Consider the following 23,060-nt stretch of genomic DNA (forward strand, 5'->3'; position numbering starts at 1 on the left):
AGGCTAACCTCACTCAGAATGATGTTCTCCAATTCCATCCATTTACCAGCGAATGATAACATTTCGTTCTTCTTCATGGCTGCATAAAATTCCATTGTGTATAGATACCACATTTTCTTAATCCATTCGTCAGTGCTGGGGCATCTTGGCTGTTTCCATAACTTGGCTATTGTGAATAGTGCCGCAATAAACATGGATGTGCAGGTGCCTCTGGAGTAACAGTCTTTTGGGTATATCCCCAAGAGTGGTATTGCTGGATCAAATGGTAGATCGATGTCCAGCTTTTTAAGTAGCCTCCAAATTTTTTTCCAGAGTGGTTGTACTAGTCTACATTCCCACCAACAGTGTAAGAGGTTTCCTTTTTCCCCGCATCCTCGCCAACACCTGTTGTTGGTGGTGTTGCTGATGATGGCTATTCTAACAGGGGTGAGGTGGAATCTTAGTGTGGTTTTAGTTTGCATTTCCTTTATTGCTAGAGATGGTGAGCATTTTTTCATGTGTTTTCTGGCCATTTGAATTTCTTCTTTTGAGAAAGTTCTGTTTAGTTCACATGTCCATTTCTTTATTGGTTCATTAGTTTTGGGAGAATTTAGTTTTTTAAGTTCCCTATATATTCTGGTTATCAGTCCTTTGTCTGATGTATAATTAGCAAATATTTTCTCCCACTCTGTGGGTGTTCTCTTCAGTTTAGAGACCATTTCTTTTGATGAACAGAAGCTTTTTAGTTTTATGAGGTCCCATTTATCTATGCTATCTCTTAGTTGCTGTGCTGCTGGGGTTTCATTGAGAAAGTTCTTACCTATACCTACTAACTCCAGAGTATTTCCTACTCTTTCTTGTATCAACTTAAGAGTTTGGGGTCTGATATTAAGATCCTTGATCCATTTTGAGTTAATATTGGTATAGGGTGATATACATGGATCTAGTTTCAGTTTTTTGCAGACTGCTAACCAGTTTTCCCAGCAGTTTTTGTTGAAGAGGCTGCTATTTCTCCATCGTATATTTTTAGCTCCTTTGTCAAAGATAAGTTGCTCATAGTTGTGTGGCTTCATATCTGGATCCTCTATTCTGTTCCACTGGTCTTCATGTCTGTTTTTGTGCCAGTACCATGCTGTTTTTATTGTTATTGCTTTGTAATATAGTTTGAAGTCAGGTATTGTGATACCTCCTGCATTGTTCTTTTGACTGAGTATTGCCTTGGCTATTCGTGGCCTCTTGTGTTTCCATATAAATTTCACAGTAGATTTTTCAATCTCTTTAATGAATGTCATTGGAATTTTGATGGGAATTGCATTAAACATGTAGATTACTTTTGGGAGTATCGACATTTTTACTATGTTGATTCTACGAATCCATGAGCATGGGAGATCTCTCCACTTTCTATAGTCTTCCTCAATCTCTTTCTTCAGAAGTGTATAGTTTTCCTTGTAGAGGTCTTTCACATCTTTTGTTAGGTTTACACCTAGGTATTTGATTTTTTTTGAGGCTATTGTAAATGGAATTGTTTTCATACATTCTTTTTCCGTTTGCTCATTGTTAGTGTATAGAAATGCTAATGATTTTTCTATGTTGATTTTATATCCTGCTACTTTGCTATAGCTATTGATGATATCTAGAAGCTTCTGAGTAGAGTTTTTTGGGTCTTTAAGGTACAGGATCATGTCGTCTGCAAATAGGGATATTTTGACAGTTTCTTTACCTATTTGTATTCCTTTTATTCCTTCTTCTTGCCTAATTGCTCTGGCTAGGAATTCCAGTACTATGTTGAATAGGAGTGGAGATAGTGGGCATCCTTGTCTGGTTCCTGATTTTAGAGGGAATGGTTTTAATTTTTCTCCGTTAAGTATAATGCTGGCTGTAGGTTTGTCATATATAGCTTTTATAATGTTGAGGAACTTTCCTTCTATTCCTAGTTTTCTTAGAGCTTTTATCATGAAATGATGTTGGATCTTATCAAAGGCTTTTTCTGCATCTATTGAGATGATCAAGTGGTTTTTGTCTTTGCTTCTGTTAATGTGGTTTATTACGTTTATTGATTTTCGTATGTTGAACCACCCCTGCATCCCTGGGATGAAGCCTACCTGGTCGTGGTGAATAATCTTTTTGATGTGTTGCTGAATTCGATTTGCCATTATTTTGTTGAGGATTTTTGCATCAATGTTCATTAAGGAGATTGGCCTATAGTTCTCCTTTTTGGAGGTGTCTTTGCCTGGTTTTGGGATAAGTGTAATAGTGGCTTCATAAAATGTGTTTGGCAGTTTTCCTTCCCTTTCTATTTCGTGGAACAGTTTAAGGAGGGTTGGTATCAGTTCTTCTTTAAAGGTCTGATAGAATTCAGCAGAGAATCCATCAGGTCCTGGACTTTGCTTTTTGGGGAGACTCTTGATTGCTGCTTCAATTTCATTTTGTGTTATAGGTCTATTCAGGTGATTTATTTCCTCTTGGTTCAGTTTTGGATGATCATATGTATCTAGAAATCTGTCCATTTCTTTAAGATTTTCAAATTTATTTGAATATAGGTTCTCAAAGTAGTCTCTGATGATTTCCTGGACTTCCATGGTGTTTGTTGTTATCTCCCCTTTTGCATTCCTGATTCTACTAATTTGGGTTTTTTCTCTCCTCATTTTAGTCAGGTTTGCCAGGGGTCTATCGATCTTGTTTATTTTTTCAAAGAACCAACTTTTTGTTTCATTAATTCTTTGTATGGTTTTTTTGGTTTCTATTTCATTGATTTCAGTTCTTATTTTTATTATTTCTCTCCTTCTATTTGTTTTGGGATTTGCTTGTTCTTGTTTTTCCAGGAGTTTGAGATGTATCATTAGGTCATTGATTTGGGATCTTTCAATCTTTTTAATATATGCACTCATGGCTATAAACTTTCCTCTCAAGACTGACTTAGCTGTGTCCCATAGGTTCCGGTAGGTTGTGTTTTCATTTTCATTGACTTCTAGGAACTTTTTAATTTCCTCTTTTATTGCATCGATGATCCATTCTTCATTAAGTAATGAGTTATTTAGTTTCCAGCTGTTTGCATGTTTTTTGTCTTTACTTTTGTTGTTGAGTTCTACTTTTACTGCATTGTGGTCAGATAGTATGCATGGCATTATTTCTATTTTCTTATATTTGCTGAGGCTTGCTTTGTGCCCTAGGATATGATCTATTTTGGAGAAGGTTCCATGGGCTGCTGAGAAGAATGTATATTGTGTAGAGGTTGGATGAAATGTTCTGTAGACATCTACTAGGTCCACTTGATCTATTGCATATTTTAGATCTTGGATTTCTTTATTGAGTTTTTGTTTGGATGACCTATCTATTGATGATAATGGAGTGTTAAAGTCTCCCACAACCACTGTGTTGGCGTTTATATATGTAAATATTAGTTTTTTTCAGTACTCACAGCCATTCATCCAATAAATACATGTGGAATAGTCATTTATAAAGTGCCTTTTGTCCTATGTATGGTTTTATTTATTTACTCATTGTTTACTTTTTATTTATTTACTTTTGGTGCCAGGGATCAAACCCACAACTCCACTCATGTTAAGCACACATTCTAGCACTGAGCTACACTCCCAGCTGTACCTGTGTAGTTTGAAACATACAGTTAAACAAGAATAAATTTTGAGTCCTCATATCACATGTTTGATGTCACCTGGGCTTTTGACACATGTCCTGGTTTGCTATCAATAAGTCTTTTTTTTTTAATCTCCTGTTAGAATGCCTTTGTCCCTCAGCTACTTATTTTCCTAATCCCCCCCTTCCATTTCCTTCTCATCACAAACATGCACAGTCTTCTTCCTAGCACATGTGTACCTTAGCTCCTGTCCCTGACATGTAATTGAGGTGATTGATGTGTTACAAGTACTCTAGGATGACTCCTGGTAGCTGCTTTTGCATATCCTGAGGCCATGAGAAAGCTTGGTTCTTCTGTCAGACTTAATTATCTGGGAAAAGTGCCACCTTGGGGCATGGGCTGCCTCTACCTTTTTCCTATCACTGGTTCTTATCCCATTCTCATGGCCAATTTAGCCCTGTGCCCAGAAGGGCATCTTGCACATTGGGTAGCCTTTTCTTCAATCTTCTTATAGTGTGAAAACCCAGGAAAGGTGGGTATATTCAGTTCCCTTTCAGGTTCTTACTGAGGTCTCCAAAAGGAAGAAGGCCTCTACCTGGCCCTTGAGTACCTGGTTCATGATGTTACTGCAAGAAAATTAGGACACATCAAAGTAGAGACCAAAAAAGTTTATGAGTAAAGCAAAGCAAAAGACAGTACACACCCAGATATGGGTGCAGGCATAGATGGTAAGAGGCACACTGAGTGCTATAACAGGGTTATTTATGGTGAAAAAGTGGCTCAAGGGTTTGGCTTAAATTCATTTTAAGTGCTCCCCTTTGTCCTGGACACATGCTAAATTCAGTTACTCGTGCTGTTACACTATTTTGACATTATCAGTTGGGCCCAGAAATGCTACGTCTGGTCAGTTTATCAAATTTGGGTCAGTGTGATAGAGATGTCTGTTTTTCTTGAGAAAAAAGGATGGGTTTCATCAGGTGCTCCTTTTAAGTCTTAAGATTTTTTTTCTTCTTTGCAAACACTTTTCTGATCAAAGGAGTCATTTTACCAACTTCCCCCCACACCAGGATAAGTGTCTTTAAGATATTCTCACTCATTTCCCAGAATATAGTACCCATTTGGGTGAGCAGCCAAGTTTAAAGGGAGAAAGCTTTTTTTCTTTTATACTACATGTTGTACCTTAGTGAGGGAGTATGAGGCTTAAAGAAAAGGAAGTAGTGCCTGTACACTTTAAATCAAGGTATTCACTATTCATTAATACAATGTTTATCTCTCAATTCTTGGCTTCTGTTTCCCATGCCTCATTTTTTCCCTGCTCTATCCTGTGTAACTTTTTAAATATTAAGCGTTCGCAAAACTTAAAAGTTCTTGCTTTCAGCACATGCGGGCTTCTTGTGGAATTCTTCAGACACTCTGAAGTGCATCTTTTCAACGTGATTAGTTTTCAACACATAAGTTTCAGAGCTATTTTTATATGTGGAAACACTCAAAACAGGTACAAGTTGTTTCATGTTGGGAGCTCTTTTGCCATTGGTTTTAAACTAGATAAGCAACTTGAGAGCAGCCTGAAAATGTAAAGCTTTAAAACTTGGCAATTAATGAATAGAAAATAGAACATGTCAAACACTACTTTTCAAATCATCTAATTACCTGATATTTTTCATAGAAATTTTTTTTTTTGTTAAAATAACTTACCATAATTAATGGAACCTCAATAATGTATTGTTTCAGTGAAGTTTGGTTAAAAGCAGATTGATAATATTACTCAGCTTTTCACTATTATATTTTCAGTAGGATAAAATTTGTGCATAAATCCATCCATGAAAAGATCAAAGTGAGGTGTTTATATGCATTTAGTGGTCTCAATCATAGAATTTTAAACATGATTTTTCATTATTTTTATTTTCAAAATAGTCACACCCAATTCTTTCCCGAGAATGGGTATATGCCAAGTTCATCAGGTTTGATAATTTGAGAAACAGTAACATCATTCATCTTAAACATTTTTCTAGCCTTTTACTATGAAAAACAAATTCAATGCAATCTTTCATGGTAGAAAAATGAATTTTAAGCTTTACAGATCCAAAATGAAAATACTTTAGGCCACACCTTCAGGATTCAAAACAACTAAATACCTAGAAGAAACAGTATAAAACTTGCCAATTACATGTACAGTGGTCTGAATTGAATTTTGTTTTTAGTAAGTTAGACATTTTTTCTCTTTCTCAGTGATACAGGAACAACACCTCCAGAGAGTGGTATTTTTGGATTTATGATAAACTTCTCTGCATTTCTTGGTAAGTGCACAATTATAAGCCAATGAAAAAGTCAGTCTCAAGTGCAGTAAAATGTTACTTACAGTTCATGCATTTTTTTAAAAAAAAAGCACAACCTTTGCAACTGGATTTTGACCTACTTTGAGGAACTAAAATATGTAGAAATCCAAAATTATTTATGGGCATATTATAGAATTATTCACTTTATTATGTGGCAATATCACATGGGTTATAACCAAGGCACTTGTGTAAGCCAAAGTACTGTTTCTCAAAGTGTGCTCTGAAAGCAGGTTACGTGAAAATCACCTGGGGTCCTGGTTAGTCCCCACGATCCTGGGCCATACTACAGAATCTACTCAATCGGTGTTGTAACTAAGCACTGGGGGGGTGTGTGGTTCTGTGGTAAAGCACTTGCCTGGCACACACAAGGCTCTGGGTTTGACATCCAGCACTGTGGGACATAAAAAGCACAGTAGGGGACTTGGAAGCACGCTACAGTTTGAGAACCAATGATCTATTAGAGAAATGGGAAAGGTGAAATGGGGAAACAGTTTGTCTCCAACATGATTTTTCTTTTCAATTTCTCAAAAGCACCTGAGATGCAAGACAATCCTGTCATGAGCCAACGAATGTAATGTACTGCTTCACAGTTAATGTAACACTGGAGGGTATGAGTATATAGATGTCAGATGGGGACTCTTTCTCTTAATCCTTCCATGATCTTCCGTCTATGGAACAATCAAATGTTTGCTAAGACCCATGGGACCTTCTGTCCCTCTACTGGTGCAGAATAGGAAGGAAGGTGCTGGAAACCCTACTCAGTGACTGGGCATCTTTGGAAGTTCTTCATGCTACTTGGTAGGGAGAATGTTTCATCTCATTGCCCGTTTGTGGTTCTCTCCTCCCAAGATTTTGGTAGTTAGCAAGGGGAAGTAGAAGTATGGGATCAATCAGTCCTCATGTCCTCTTGCTGAGTCCACACATAAAAGAGAGAAATTATCACAAGTAAACAATAAGTACAACTTTTGCTTCCAGAAAAGGAATAAACTGACATGAATAAGTTCATTTAAAATAGTCTCTACTAGGGCTGGGGAGGTCTCTCAAGTGTTAGAGCACCTAGCTAGTAAAAGTCTACGATGAATTATTAGTTTTTAGCCTACTTTTTTTTTTTTTGGTGGCACTGGTGTTTGAACTCAGGGTCTTATTTTGCTAGACAGGTCCCCAGCCCATCCTACTTTTTTTGGTGAGACAGGCTCACTATGTAGCTCAGGCTGGCCTCAAACTCAAAATCCTCCTACTTTAGTCTCCTGGGATTACAAGTGTACACCACACCCAGCTAGCTTGCTTTTAAAAAAACGCAGTAAAATGTTATGACCGTCATTATGTCAATATATACAAATCTACCTTATCCTTTTAACACATGCATGATATCCCTTGTGTGGATGCACAATGTTAATTAGTCCCCAAGTGTTAAACATTTAGGCTATTTCTGATATTTTGAAATTACAATGTTGAAGTGAACATTCTTTTAAAGCATATCTTTGTGCATCTTTATGAGTTTTTCCCTTAAGTTTGCTTGTTAAAGGGAATACATAATCTAATTTTTTTTGTTTTACTGGGATTTGAACTCAGGGTCTCATGCTTGCCAAACACTCATTCTACCACTTGAGCCATGCTGCCAGCTCCATATCTAAAATTTTGATAGCTATCCATTCAGCCAGCAGTCAGTGTCTACATACATACTATGTGATAGACTTGTAATGAGTGGGTATCTTTGGAAGTTGTTCTTGCTACTTGGTAGAAAGTTTCACCTCACCACCACTTTTGGTCCTCTCCTTCCAATAGTTTAGTAGTGCTTATGCTTATGCTTATGCTTAGTGTTGAGGTCAGGATATGAAACAAAACAGGTGAGGCCCTACTCTCTTGGAAATTACATTTTATTGCTAAATTACTCTTCAAAACATTGAATGGTATTTGGTTAATTGACTAGCTATTTGAAAGCATACTGTTACTATTCTTTGCACACCATACATAAAACCTTATTACAATAAAAAAACCTAAACATGAAAAGCAAAATGGAAAGGGCATTAAAGTACTAAATAATGGTTTTTGCCCCAAACTCAGAAGTGAAATCAAAACGAACAGATTTGTGTAGGTAAAAAATTAAAACTTCTATATGATGAAAGGTATGAGAAACAAAGTTGAAATGCAACAGACTAGAAGAAATTTTATATTTATAGCAGACAATAGATTAGTGGATCTAATATATAAAAAGCAACCACAAATTAAAAATTACTAGACAGGGTTGGAGATGTAACTCAAGTGGTAGAGTGCTTGTCTAGTAAGCATAGGGCCCCGGGTTCAAACCCCAGTACTGCCCCCCCCAAAAAAGAATAGATAAGCCTAAAAAATAATTATAAATATGCACTTCTCAGAAGAAGAAATGCAAGTGACCAGTGTACGTAATGAAAATTGCTAAATCTTACTGATGATTGGGGAAATGCCAATTAAACCAACAGGCTATAATTTTTTCATTCATTAGATTGACAGTTACTAAAAAGGTCAGTGCACACAGAATTGCTCTCCAATTCTGCTGATGGGGACATAAATTGTTACAGTCTTGGGACAAATTGGAAGTGCTTCTCAACATTTTATTCATGCATACTCTATGACCCAATAATACTTCCAGGTGTTTTTCAGAAACACCTGGAAGTGTGCCCAAAGATTCACATGCCAGGCTGTCCACTGGATATTGTTTGTATTGGAAAAAGACATAAGAAAAGCAATAAACCATTCACATGGTACCTCACACTGTAGACCATAATGAGATGAGATTTTGAAAAATCTCCATAGTACACTTTTAAGTGAGAAAAGCAAGTCACTGATTAATACATGTACTATAATAACATTTGTGTGAAAAAGATAACAGCCAAGATGGTGTGTGTGTGTGTGTGTGTGTGTCTGTCTGTCTGTCTGTCTGTCTGTACAACATACTGGACAAAGAGTAAGATGAGGTGGGGAAGGACAAAGGTGAACAGTGTGGAGACTCTTGTAATCAGGACTTTTTTTTTCAGTGCTGGAGATTGTACCCAGGATCTTATGCATGTCAGGCAAGTGGTCCACCATGAGGCTACACTCTCATCCATAATCAGGACACTTCAAAAAAGTGATTCAAAAGTGCTTCTGTATTTTTCCTTTTTTAAAAAATCAAATAATGAAAACTCATCAGAGTGCCTTTCTTTTCAGGTGCAGCCACAATGTACACAAGATATAAAATAGTAGAGAAGCAAAATCAAACCAGCTATTTCAGCACTCCTGTTCTTAACTTGGTGTCACTAGTTCTTGGATTGGTGGGATGTATCGGAATGGGCATTGTTGCCAATTTTCAGGTATGGCCTAAAGCTTTTTTGGGTATTGGGGGTGGTGGAGTGCACTTACAAGGAGAGAAGTAGGAAAGCAAGAAGCAGAATTGTAGCAGGAGAGCTGGTAGAGAGTTTCCAAAAATTGGATTACTTTGATTCTTAGAAACAAATTTTTAACATGTGAACATCAGTCTTGCCTGATAGTTGAGAGAGATGGGAGTATGTCTGGATGACTGTGAGAGTTTGTGCTCCAAATGGTGTTGTGAGCTTTGCATTGCTCTGTGTTCACATTGATGTCATCTGATGGTGCAGTAAGAGTGCTCACTCCACCATTCTGTAGAATGTGTCTGCTGTTCAAAGGGAGCACCTCATCTGTGCTTTTGCAGGTGATGATATAAGTTTGTGAAGGTGAAATATTTTGCTCAGGGTTGTTTAGCTAATTAGTTGTGGAACCAATATAGGACCCCTTGGAGCAAGTTAACTTATATGTAGAGTCTGTTTGATATATATGGTTTTTTGGTGGAACTAGAGTTTGAATTCAGGGCCTTGAGCTTACTAGACAGGTACTCTACCACTTGAGTCATGTCCCCAGTCCTGCTTATATAGTCTTACTGTAAAATGTTTGAAAATCTCATCGTTATTCTAATTTGTGGATTCCTGTTCATTGCATAGTCATTTTTGAGAAAGCATGGGACTGGACTCAAATCTCACATGGTAGAGTGCCTAGCAAGCATGAGGCACAGGACCAATTTGTCTATGGAGACCATATTTACTATTTTAAAAATATTTGCCAGATATCAAATTAATACTAATGATGAAAATGCCCTTCTCACAACACTGTTGCAAGGGTTGAAAGAGAGAGCGTACAGTAATCAGCAGTCTAGCTTTTGGTGGCTAGCATGGCTGTTGTTGGTCATCATTAATGGCTACTATTATTATGGTCCTGCATTCCTTCAACCTATTGTCTCTACAGGAGAGCAAAATAGAGTTCCTCTAGGGGGGCCTTGACTTCTGGCCAGGGATAACCCCTTTAACTTTCTTCCCGTGAGGCATGGCTCTTGTATGATGCTAATTTTCACAAAAAGAAGGCAGCCTTTACTCCCAGTGGGCTTCTTGAGGGCATATCACACGCTGATAACCACAGGCCTCTACATGTATGTTCTGCCATCCATCCATTCGCTAATGTCTACGCTGCATGAAGTTGGACCATTGTCAGAGTGTCCCTAGTCTGACCTGCACCACATGGGCCCTACAGAATCACTTTCTTTGCACTTGTCATGCGTTCTGTCAATGAAGCCCTTATAATAAAGTGTCCTAGGAAACTCAATCCTGTGTTTGCCAAGGAGTTAGGGCAAAAGGCTCTCTTCTTTACATTACACAACATCTTCAGGATGACCTACAAGCCAGAGATAGTCTTCGGGTCCTACTACCAATCCTGTGATTATTCATGTTTCCTTGTTAACATTGGCTATAAGAAAAGTGAGAGCTAAATTTGTCGTCCCCAGAAACAAAGGCATAGGACTTTGTGGAGGGTGTTTTGTGAACTAAATTTGCTCTGGCTCCATTTTATTTCCTATCCTTATTGTCCCTATGTGAATAAATAAGACAAAGAGCTTCAATGGTGGTATGGGACCTTTGTCATGTGATGGAACTCTTGATGACATGTTCTTATGTTTTATGATGGTGTGCATTCTGTTTTTCATAATTACAGACATTTATTGGAATTTTTCTATGAAATTATTCTATGTACTAACTTACAGTTCTAATGAAAACTTTTTACGATAGCCTCTATTACTTTCCTGTTTATTGATGGTGGAACAGAGGCTCGGAGAGGCTAATACTTGCCCAAGATCACATGCATAATATGTGATAGAGATGGACTTCAAATTGAGGTAACCTGTCCAGAACTTGTGGCAAGGAGTTATCGTCAATGGAAAATTATTATTACAATTACTATTATTATTGATAGGTTTTCTTTGAGACAGTGTCTCACTATGTAGGCCAGGCTGACCTCAAACTCTGATCCCCTCCTGAGTAGTAACCTCCAAGCTGAGGCCTCCTGAGTGCTGGGGTGACAGTCATGAGCCACCATGCCTGGCTTGAAGAATTATTTTAAATGAAGAAATACCTTTGAGGAAAAAACAGGTACAGTCATCCCTCTGTATCAATGGGTTCCATAGCTGTGGATTCAACCAATCTCAGCTCAAAAACACTCAGAAAAGAGAAATTGCTTCTGTACCAAACATAGACTTTTTTCTTGTCATTATCTCCTAGACAATACAGTATAGCATACAGTTATTTACATAAGTATCGTAAGTAATCTAAAGATGACTGAAAGTGTACAGGAAGAGGTGCCTCGGTTACATGCAAATAGTGCATGATTTTATAAAAGGAGCTTGAGCATCCATGAATTTTGGTGTCCACAGGGGTTTCCTGGAACCAACCTCCTGCATCTACTGAGGGGTGACTGTGCCCAGCCCACAGTTCTACCGTCGGAAAGCATGATGGAAAAAAAAGAGACAAAAATGGGAGAGGAGACTTAGAACGCTATAAATTATTTAGCACAGTGTGGATATGGCCAGGTGTTGTTCCAGGCCTGTAATCCTAGCACTTGGGAAGTTGAGACAGGAGTATTAGGAATTCCAGGTCAGCTTGGGCTTTTTTGTCTCAAAAACCAAAACGACAACAAAACCCATCAGTGTCGTCGTGGAGGGAATAGTATGCACCTTATATCACTTCACCCTCTGCTAACTCAACGTCGGAAGACGTACAGATTTTTTAAACATAAGAAGAAAACACATAGATGTCAGATGATGGAATTTTCAGTTCTCTTTAAGGCTTCCTTAAGTGGTTAAATCTTTACAAAACCCAGAAATAGAATCTTTTAAACTTCTGTGGGAGCAAAGTGTTTGTCTTGTCAATGTTCCCATAAATGTATCTTTACAACTTCCTTGTTTGATATCCGGTAACTCATTTTCAGCATCCATGAGCAAACCCACTTGAGCTGCTAGCCTTGAGAAGAATTCAAGCTGTGAAGCCAAGAAAGAGAGAAGGGCAGCCTCAGGCAGTTGCTTTTGAGTCACAATAAATCACATTTATGGGAAGTTCACAGAAAATTCTTTCCTGAACTGGTGGATGGGATGGCAGCTTTCTGGTGTGTCCTTGCTAATTTCTTGTTTATTTTCTCTAAAGCAGTTTCCTTTTGGAAATTCTGTCACTTGAGACAGAATAGAAAGTCAAATACCACATGGTATCACTTACATGTGGGATCTACAAAAGTCAAAGCAGGAAAGCAGGCTTGCCCAATTCTAGAATTGAAAATAAAGTCAACTAAAATATTTAAACTAAAACCAACCAACCAAACAAACAAAAACCCAGCGTAATAAATACTAAAAAAAAAAGATATTTAAACTAAAAAAAAAATTGTCAAAGTATAGAGCATAGAATGGTGGTTTCCAGGGGCTGGGGAGGGAGTGGTAGAGAAGATGAAAGGCATTGGTGAAAGGGTACAAAGTTTCAGACACGGTAAATAAATTCTGGAGGTCTATAATTAATAATAATATACTGTGGACTTCAAAATTGATGAAACTGTGGTCTTAAATATTCTGACCACAAAAAAAACCATGTGAAACTATGTCTATGTTAATTAGCTTGATTTAATCATTCCACAATATAGACATATCAAAACTGACACAAAATCCCAGAGATATACATAATTATTAATTGTCAGTTAAAAATAAAATTAAAATCAGGCGTGGTGGCTTTGCATGTCTATATTTCCAGCATTCAGAAGACTGAGGCAAGAGGATTGAAGGTTTGAGCCTGGACCACATAGAGACATAGTGAACCTTGTTTCAGAATCAATTAAATTAAACTTAAAAGGAGAAATGTCCTTTTGGAAAGGACAATTTCCAAAGGTGAGCCTTCTCTGTATTGGAGTGTCCTCGATGTTTCACTGTCTTTTAAGTTAGCAAGAGAATTTCTGAAAAGGGGTCCAGAAAGGATGCCAGGTTTTCATCTCATTCTCTCCCCAAAATTCATGTCTGACTTTTTTTTTCTTTTTCTTTTTTTTTGGTGGGACTGAGGTTTGAATTCAGGGCTTTGCACTTGCAAAGCAGGCACTCTGCCATTTGAGCCACACCTCCAGTCCATGTTTTTCTCGTTATTTTGGAGATAGGGTCTCTGGAACTATTTTCTTGGGCTGGCCTCAAACTGCTATCCTCCTGATCTCAGCCTTCCAAGAAACTAGGATTACAGACGTGAGATACTGGTGCCTGGCTCTAAAGACATCTTTGATGAAAGCATGCATCTCCATGGTGAAAGACCTCTTACAGATACAGCTGACCATGGCAGGGTTAAGGGGAGGCCATGAATCTTGCAGATCATAAAGCTATGTTGAATTGGCCAGAACTGAGAAAGAAAATTCCTGAACAGAAATAGGGGAAGGGCACAAAGTAGACAAATTCAGGATATTGGTTTACTTAGCGTAAAAAGAAAACAAAATGGAAAGTCCCTGAATTCTCTAATTATGCCTGAAAATGACTCATTAGCAGCAGATACTTGCCTTTTATCCTCCCTTGCCCAAATGTGCCTAACATTCAGGGGGGAAAGGAAGTTAGTTTTCTTGATACTTTCTTGAAATTATGTTTTATTGTGGAAAAATACACATAACACAAAATGTACCATTTTATCCATTTTTCAGTATATTGTTCAGTGGTTATCATCCTGAAATCTTTACGTACGTAAAGGTATACACACACGTTTTAAAAGGCATAGGATATATTTTTCTATATAACTTTGGTGAATATATATATGCCCATGCTGGCTATCCTCAGTATATAAAATCTATACTTAAGAAATGAATAATTGATATGATGTATTACAGAACGTTAATTCAGTCTGCCTCCCCCTTCCTCCTTTGTTTCTTCCTTCCTTCCTTCCTTCCTTCCTTCCTTCCTTCCTTCCTTTCTTTCTTTCTTCCCTTCCTTCCCTCCCTTCCTTTGTTCCTTCCCTCTCTCTTCCTTTCTTCTTTCCTTTCTTTCTCTTTCTGCCTTTCTTTTATCTTTCTGTCTTTCTTGCCTTGGGGATTGGTTCCAGTGCCTCATTCATGCTAAGCAAGTGCTCTATCACTGGGCTGCACCCCCTGCCCAAAATGATATTTTTATATGAAATGTGTCATATAATTTTCACTGAAAACCTGCAAGATAGGAATGGTGATGCCCATTTACCCGATGCAGAGATTGAGGGTTGACACTAAAGTCACAAGTCTAGTAGTGGAGTTGGGAATTTTTTTTTTTTTTTTTTGGTGTGACTGGGGTTTGAACTCAGTGCTTGCAAATAGGCACTCTACTGCGTGAGGCACAACTCCAGTGCATTTTCACTGGTTATTTGAACATTGGGTCTCACAAACTATTTGCCTAGCTGGACTCAAACCATGATCCTCTCAACCTCAGCCTCCCAATTAGCTAAGATTATAGGCAAGAGCCACCAGTGCCTGGCTTCTGGAGTTGGGATTTTTGATCCAAATGTGATAGACTTGAAAGCCTCTACACCCTCTGGAATCTTTTTTTTTTTTGGCGTGGTACTGGGGATGAATTTAGCCCACCCCCTCAGATCTCCCACTTCCATGGTAGATGTCTTTTCTTTGTCCCTTGTGCCCAAGTGTGCTGTAGAGCAATCTTATTGGGATTTGTTTCAGCAGTGAAAGACTTTTCTCTTGGTACTCTTCTGTAAGCACCTATATTTTCCAAAGGCAAGTGCATCTGTGACCACAGACTGGTGGCTTGGAGCATCCCAGAATGAGTGAATGCTTGTGACCCGAGGTTGGCAGTCTCCCTCAGAGTAATGGCATACCTGTGATCTTGTTTGCAGGAGTTAGCTGTGCCAGTGGTCCATGATGGGGGCGCCCTGCTGGCTTTTGTCTGCGGTGTGGTGTACACACTCCTGCAATCCATCATCTCTTACAAATCGTGTCCCCAGTGGAACAGTCTCTTGACATGCCACGTACGGATGGCCATCTCTGCTGTTTCCTGCGCAGCTGTCGTCCCCAGTATCCTTTTCCCATTTGTCAACTGGACTAGACTCAACTGAGTGCAGCATGGGCAAGTGGAAATTAATGGCCGAGGAACAGGGCGGGGTCAGCAATAGAAAGGAACGAAGAGGAAACATCAGAGTTCAGGGAGATTCTGGCTAACTCCAGCAACAGGATTCGTGCTGAAGACAGGCCAAGGTCATTAGACACCACCTGAGGGATGGTGGAGGAGGAGTCCTCTCATCAGATAGCTAACATATCAGAAATCAGGAGTGTGTGGAGGGGGGTTCTGGCTAAACTGACTTAAACAGTGCACAAATGGGCCTATAAGAAGGTTCAAGAGCCTGACTAAAGTTTGGCCAAGCAAAGTTTGTCACAGTGTCCCAGCAAGGTAGCCCCACCCCCCACTCCCACCCCCCCCCAAAAGCAAAGTTTCCATATTCTTTAGAAGAACAAACAGGACAAAAGTGTAAAACATTTAGAAGATAACTCAGTTTTGTCTGGCTAGATCAAAAAAATCTTTGAGGAAAAGAATGGAGTGAAAGGGGAAGGAAAAAAGTAAGAACACTTCAGCCTCTGTTTACTTTTCTTCCCACGGGTCGGTTGCATGAACCATGTGAAAATATTTATTTTTCTTTCTAGTGCTTGGCGAAAGACACCAAATATTGAAATTGTACTTAAAGCAACAGCCTTGTGAAGTCTGGAGAGTTTAGCCTCTCCCTTCTCCCACATGCTAGGGACAGGATAGTTGAATTTACTGCTCCAGATTAAGAGATTTTAAAATATCATTTATTTATTTATTTGCGTATTCTCACTATGTGCTCCAGGCTGGCCTCAAATTCAGAATCATCCTGCCTTAACCTCCCAAGTACTGGGATTATAAGCATACACAACCAGGCCTGGCTTTTAAGGGATTCTTTACAAAGCTCTCAGTCACTTATTACTAAGTCAGTTAAAATATATTTAGTCTTTTTAGAGTCACATATTTCATTTTCAAAATGAAAATAATTTCCTTTTCTAATTTAGCATTGTGAAAACAATTAAAAATGTAAATTTTAAAAATTAAAAAAAATGTGCGTTTGTCCAGCTTGTAGATTCTGACTTAGAGGACATGAAACTTTCCTTTCTCTAATGAAGTATTTAACAAAGAAAATAAAAAAGCTCTGTCTCTATGGGGTGGTGAATTCTTCATGTTTCGAAATACCATCTGTAGTCATATTAGAGACAGCTGCAGAGTCGTTAAAATGATGACTAACATCAGATTGTAGGCAAATGCAGGTCTCTTAGCAGCATCAATTTTGGTAGCCTGGCTTGGGTTATGCTAAAAGCGGCAAGCCTGAGAACACATTTAGAATACTTGTGCCAGTGGTGTGGCACTGCCTATAATGCCAGCACTTGGAAGGCTGAGGCAGGAAGATTGTGAGTCTGAGGCCAGCCTGAGCTACATAACCCATACCTTGTGTTACAAAAACCAAAGTAAAACAAAACTAAATAACCACATTGTAGCTGGGCGCTGGGGGCTCAACGCCTGTCATTGCAGGCTAAGACTGGGGGCATTAAGGTTCCAGGCCAATCTAGGCAAAAAATGTTCATGAGACCACATCTCAATGGGCAAAAGCTAGATATGAAGGCAGACATCTGTCACCCAGCTATGGGAGAAGCATAAAATAGGATTGTGGTACAGGCTGCTTGGACATATATGGGAGACCCTATCTCCAAAATAACTAGAAAAGAACAAAGAACAGACACTTATGAAAGACAGGAACTTCAAACAGGTCATGCTGAGGGGAGGGCACTAGCCTAGCGGGAGGGGGAGGGTGAATGAAGAGGGTAAAGGGGGGTGTCTGTGGTTGAGGCACTTTCTATACATTTATGAATATGGAACACTGATAAATGTCAAAGTCATTTTAAGAAGGGGGAGAGGGAAGAGGGAGAATACAGGAGAGGATGAACCAAACTGGGGTACATTGTACACATATATGGGAATGTCACAATGAAACCCTGTACAACTGTTATATACTAATAAAAATATTTTAAAAAATAACCAGAGAAAAAGGGCTGGAGGCATGGTAGAGTGCCTGCCTAGCAACTGGGACACCCTGAGTTCAAACCTTGTGCTGAAGAAGAAGAGGAAGAGGAAGAAGAATGAGGTTTCTGAACTTTTCTTGTGAAATTGTGCATGTTGCACCAGCTTTCAAACCTTGTGAAGGCCTTCAGAAAAGTCAGGCACAGTGACACATACCTGCAATCTGAACCTGTCTTGAAAAAAAGAAAAAGCTTTCAGAGTCCAGAACAGCCAACTGTCCGGGGTCCTTTGCAGGAGACACAGGATCTGAGATTTCCCATTTCTTCACCATCATTTTCACACTTGGTCTCCTAGGCCTGGCTGTTCCTTCTCTGTTTTTGCCCATGCTGTTCTTGTGGACTGGATTATCCTGCTTTACCTCATTACTTCTCATTTTTTCTTTTTTTCTTTTTTTTTTTTTTTTGGTAATACTGAGGATTGAACCCAAGGTCTGAAGCATGCTAATAAGCAAGTGCTCTACCATTTGAGCCACACTTCCAGCTTTTTTTGTTTGTTTATTTATTCATTCATTCATTTTTTTTGGTACTACTGGGATTTGAACTCAGGGCATCATCATGCTCGCTAGGCAGGTGCTCTTATCACTTGAGCCACTCCACCAGCCCAGTGATGCTGCTCTGTGAAGCTCTTTGAATGTCACGGCTTACATTGAGCTCACCCCTGTGAAGTGTTCCTGGACACCCTAACACCACTGCATTCTGAATCAATGATTTTTTCCCGGACTCATTGTGGTGCCCTGCTCTTTTCTCTCCAGAATGCCTTTGCCCTGAGCTTTGTCCAACAAGGCTGCAATAGTTCTTAAAGCTGAGACCAAGTGTGTTTCACTGGGGTCCCCTTTCACCCCAAACCAGGCCTGATGCATCAGAGATAGGACTAAAGAGCAGACAAACAAAAATATTGGAAGGTTTTAATTATTAGCAACAAGTATATACAATGAAACAAGCAGACACCTGCTTTTTACTGCATCTATTTTGAGAAACGGAAATGTTGACATTGCAAAGTATGAAGGAAAGGGGAATTGGAGAGGATGTGCTGACTCTGAATTCATAGGAACCTGTGAACTTCACTGGATTCCTTGTATTTTCTTGTGCGCTTTTTTTTGCAGTTTTGTCCTCGTGCATAGTGTCCCCAGAGGCCTGGGGCCCTGGTACCTGGCATGATTCATTCCCAAAGTCTGACTTAGGCTTAATCTCTTTACTTATGTGAACTCTGGGTCAGAAAGAAGGTCTCTACTTATATCCAGTTATCCAAAGAAAATCATTTGGGTTGCTATAGCTTGTTCTTGTATGTGAAATGTTAAATTTTCCTTAAAGATGTTATCTTGAAAATAGCATTTTAGGTTAGGGAAAAGTATTTTCTGTTTGTTCCTTTGTTTTATTAGGGCAAGGAGAGTAGTAATTGAGGAAACATGGACCAATAGTTTCGCTAATACTAAAATCAAGGTTACAATTATGAAATGAGTTATGGTTACAGGATACAGGTGACAGTGACAGAGGAATGTGGACAACATCTGTAACATTACCCAGCTTACCTAGCATGACTTTCCTTAGAGGCCCCTTCTCACACTATTTGGAAGTCTATATTAACTAAGGAAGGGTTAAGCCAAGAAGGCTTGGTGGCTTTGTGCTGATTCTGGAGCCTGGAGCCATAGTCATGGATGGAAAAACACCTGGGAGAGTAGGTGGGGCTTTCCCTAATTCATCTTCATGGCCAGTGAGTATGTCATGTCTTTCCTGGTAGCATTTGGAAATGGTTTACTGGAATGAGAAAACCTGTTCTTCCTTTAAATTTCAACTTTGGCTCTGGCTGAACAATGCAGTATAACAATGCAATATAAAATCATACCAGTGGGCTGGGGTCGAAGCCCACTGGTATTAAGCAGAGTGAATGGTTTCTGGGCTTCTGATACTGTCTCTCCAGTGAAATAACTACTTCTCTATTACTGTATTTATTTTTTTGGTGGTACTAGCATTTGAACTCAGGGCCTCATGCTTGCTAGGCAAACACTCTACCACTTGAGCCACTCTGCAAACCCTTTTTGGTGCTGGGTATTTACGAGATAGGGTCTTGTGAACTATTTGCCTTGGCTGCTGGAACCTCAATCCTCCTGATGTCTGCCTCCTGAGTAGCGAGGATGACAGGTGTGAGCCGCAGGTGCCTGGCTCTGCACTACTCTGTTGATGTCATTTGCATGTCAGTGTTCTATACGGGAGCTTGAAATTTACTAACATACTGTAGGTGTTATACATTCCTATGACAAAAAAATTAAGTCGTCAAATTTTTTAAAGTTTTTTAAATTTAATTTTTCCTTTGGGGATAAAGTTTGCTTTACCAAATAGTGATCATAACAAATTAATCTGTTTTGGATGTTGTTATAGTGACATGCAGTTTTATCTATACAAAAATATAAATTTATATATAAGTAAATATAGTCATATGCCAATAAGTTTATATAAATATAAATAATATAAATATATGTATATAAATATATATATATTATAAATTATCTATATATAGAGAGAGAGAGAGAGCAAGAGAGAATGAACTCAGGGGACATGCTTGCTAAGTGCTCTATCACTTAAGCCACTCTATGTTCCCAGTCATTTTGTTTTTCAGGCAGGATCTCGCTGCTACCTTTGCCTAGAAGTCATATCCTCCTGCTTCCACCTCCCGAGTAGCTAGAATTACAGGCATGAACCACCACACCTGGCTTTATTTTGTTTTTAAGGTGGGGGGATTGGCGAAGATGACACCAGTGTTAGCTTAATCTTAATGTCTGGTGCTTGTCATGGGGAAATTATACATATTATAGTTAGGAAAACATTGACTGTATTCCTTGGATGAGCCTTTGTGCTTTTTGTCATGTTGTGCAGTGAACAATTTTTAAAGTCTAATCAGTGATTATTTTCTAGTACTTTCTCTAAGGAATTATTTTGCACATGGCCCATTCTGAGCAGTTTTCCCAGCTATCATGCATGTGAGTCATCACACAGCTGTCCTACAATGAACAAATAAACTTATAGATCTGATGTCAAGAACTTTGAGTTTATGATTGTTCACGGGAAATGTAATTGACTTTTAAAATGTTCATCTTATCTCCTACAGTCTTGGCAAGCACACTTATTAGCCCAATAGATTAAAAAAAATAGATTCCATGAAATCTTCTCCACTTAATGATGATGCTTGTGAATACAGTTTTACTTCTTCCTTTCTGACCCAGATACCTTCTAGTCATTTTCTTGGCTTATTGCACCTGCTAGAATCTCTAACCCAATATTGAATATAAGTGGTGTGAACAGACATTTTTGCCTTATTCCTTATTTTAAGCAAGAAAGACAAGATAGAAATGAAGCTAGCAGAATTCATAGAAAACAAATACCAAAATGGCAGACTTAAATCTACTAGCAGCAATAATGACATTAAATCTAAAGGAAATAGGCTCTTGCCATTATGTGTAATGTTAGCTGCAAAATTTTCATAAATGTCCTTTGCCAAATTGAGGAAGGTCCCTTTATTCCTAAGTTGCTTTTGGGAAAAGTATTTTTATTCAGCAGCACAGACACAAGAAAGACCCCACCTTGGACTTCTGTATAAGCCATTTTTCTCAACTTTCAATAGCAAGCTTAATGGGAATACTCAGAACCTTTCAAAGTCCAGCAAAATGTAGCTACACATGGAAATTTGCTATAAATAACTGAAAAAAAGTATTGCTAAGAGATGACCACATTTTACCTGTTGTAATTTAGCTGCTATCATAACTGAAGGTTTGTGACTACCAGAGTCTAATATTAAGTGATTTGATTGTCGATGTGTTGGGATTAAAATTTTAACACTGCAACGATTATATTTGTAGAACTGTCTTAACATTAAGGACCTGTTCACTGTTGTGGTTTCCTTAATAACGTCCCTTTTGAAAAGTGATTGCCTGTGCTTCACTAATTTCTATAACCAAGCTGGAGTGGAATCCAAAAGAAAAGGTAATGTTTCAATTGTGCTCAGTATGATTGTTCAACCTGATTCTGTGAGATCGTGGTTAGGCCAATCCTAGGGAGGTCATTGTCATTTCTTTAGAACAAGTTGCAAAATAGAGACTAAAGATGGCATATTATCAACTCACTATCCAGTGATTTGGCAGTGTGTCCTAATAAGCTTCAAAAGACAAAATTATAACAAATTTAATTATAGATCTAATTGAGTTTCATTTACAATTCATGAATCTGTGGCAGCCTCTATTCTACAGTAGAAAAGAGGGCTTCACAGGACAAGGGGAGATAGTAGGTTTTGTAGGGGGGGAGCAAAGAAACAGAATGAAGAAAAAATGATTTGCTAGCATCAGATTACTTCACATTACTTTTTAAAGGCTAAAACAGAAGGGATTTCTTTACATGGATTCATGTATACTAGAATGTCCTGTTTTCAGAAAAACTGGTCAATTTTTGGATCCACCTGCATAAACTTTCAGTTTGATGAGTGGCTCCATTTTGGCTTGGTCTGTTCTGTTGGAGCCTAGTGCAAGAGCTCAGTCTAAAACATGGTTTTTGTTTAACAATGGTGATCAGGGTAATCCAGTGCTTCCTGGGATTATGTTCAAAATTTTGAATTCCTCATTTCTTTCTTAAACACCTCAATCATCCATGCTTAGTAAAAGAGTTGGTCACTTAAGGATAGGGGCTACACGAGGAGGTCAGAGTCAGTGAAGCCTTAAGCAGTGGGGGTAAACCAAGCTCCAGTGTAGTGGACAGTTTGTTTACAGAGAGAGTGAGTACTAAATGTAGTTAGGGAGAACTTTGTGAGGAACAGTGGCCTTAAGAGGCAGTCAGAGAGGTTCATATTTGATGTAAGTGACCAAAGTAAGACTTTGAAGACTTGAACAGGAAAGTTAATTGATGGAGTGTTGTCAGATGAGTATTAGGACTGAAGACAGAGCTTGGCAGTAGGAGGACAGGAATAAGACAGTTCTAGTTAAGATTCAAACCAAGATTGAGAGGAAGGGGGAAAATATTTCATGGGTAGTGGCAAGTAATTGGATTGAGAATGAAGAGATATGGTGAATCACAGATGACTTACAAATCTTTCTCTAGGATGAACCAAAAACTTTATTCCCGTGATCAGAGATAAGGCCTCTAACATGGGTGAGCGATTGTACAGGTGAACGGATGTAAATGAGTTTGGTATGGAAATCATTGAGTCGGAGGCTACAGGGAGACATCTAGAAGTAGTGTTGAGGTAGAAATTTGTGGCTAGATCTCCACTAGGATTGAGAGCCATAAGAGCACAGGTTAGAGGGACTGGTAATTTCCTGCCCAAACATCAGAACCCATGGAGCTGGGATCATCAATGCAATGAGATACTGGTGCAGGTGGTTCTCCTGCACATTCCAGGAGAATGAATGTGCAGGAGTGAAAAGAATGAGAGAACAGGGTGGGAATGTTTTCAAGAGGCAGGTGGAAGATTATCTCCAGGAGAAAAAGAAGTAAAGTAAAGAGACATGTACCAACAAGAAGAGGCAGGGTGGGGCAGTAGAGTGGCTTTATTGACCAAGGCTCTGCCACAGGCAAAACTGGACTAGAGTTGCTGGAGGGAAGGGTGGCTGCAGTATGGGGGGTCCATAAGGAAGCCTATAGTTCAGTGGAGCAAACAGCTGGCTGTCAGCTGCCAAATAGAATACTTTAAAGAGTAAAAGAAAATTCTGAACCAAAGTTCAAACAACATATTGTTAAAATGCAGAAGCAAC

At 38.8% G+C, this 23,060-nt stretch overlaps 1 protein-coding gene across 7 annotated transcripts in view; it reads left to right on the forward strand.

Annotated features, from left to right (window-relative positions):
- Positions 1 to 23,060, forward strand: part of Dram1 (DNA damage regulated autophagy modulator 1) — an 84,187-nt gene that overhangs the window by 19,911 nt on the left and 41,216 nt on the right. For all 7 annotated transcript variants that reach the window (XR_012450962.1, XR_012450963.1, XR_012450959.1 and 4 more), the window contains exons 2-5: positions 5,804 to 5,871; positions 9,097 to 9,239; positions 15,084 to 15,261; positions 21,245 to 21,303. Coding sequence is in view for 2 of the 7 variants with exons in the window: in XM_074084245.1 (XP_073940346.1) it covers positions 5,804 to 5,871; positions 9,097 to 9,239; positions 15,084 to 15,261; positions 21,245 to 21,303 (448 nt within the window). In the remaining 5 variants the exon portion in view is untranslated. The remainder of the gene's footprint in view (positions 1 to 5,803; positions 5,872 to 9,096; positions 9,240 to 15,083; positions 15,262 to 21,244; positions 21,304 to 23,060) is intronic.

Source organism: Castor canadensis, chromosome 8 (assembly GCF_047511655.1).
Source record: "Castor canadensis chromosome 8, mCasCan1.hap1v2, whole genome shotgun sequence".
Classification (NCBI taxonomy): Eukaryota; Metazoa; Chordata; class Mammalia; order Rodentia; family Castoridae; genus Castor; species Castor canadensis.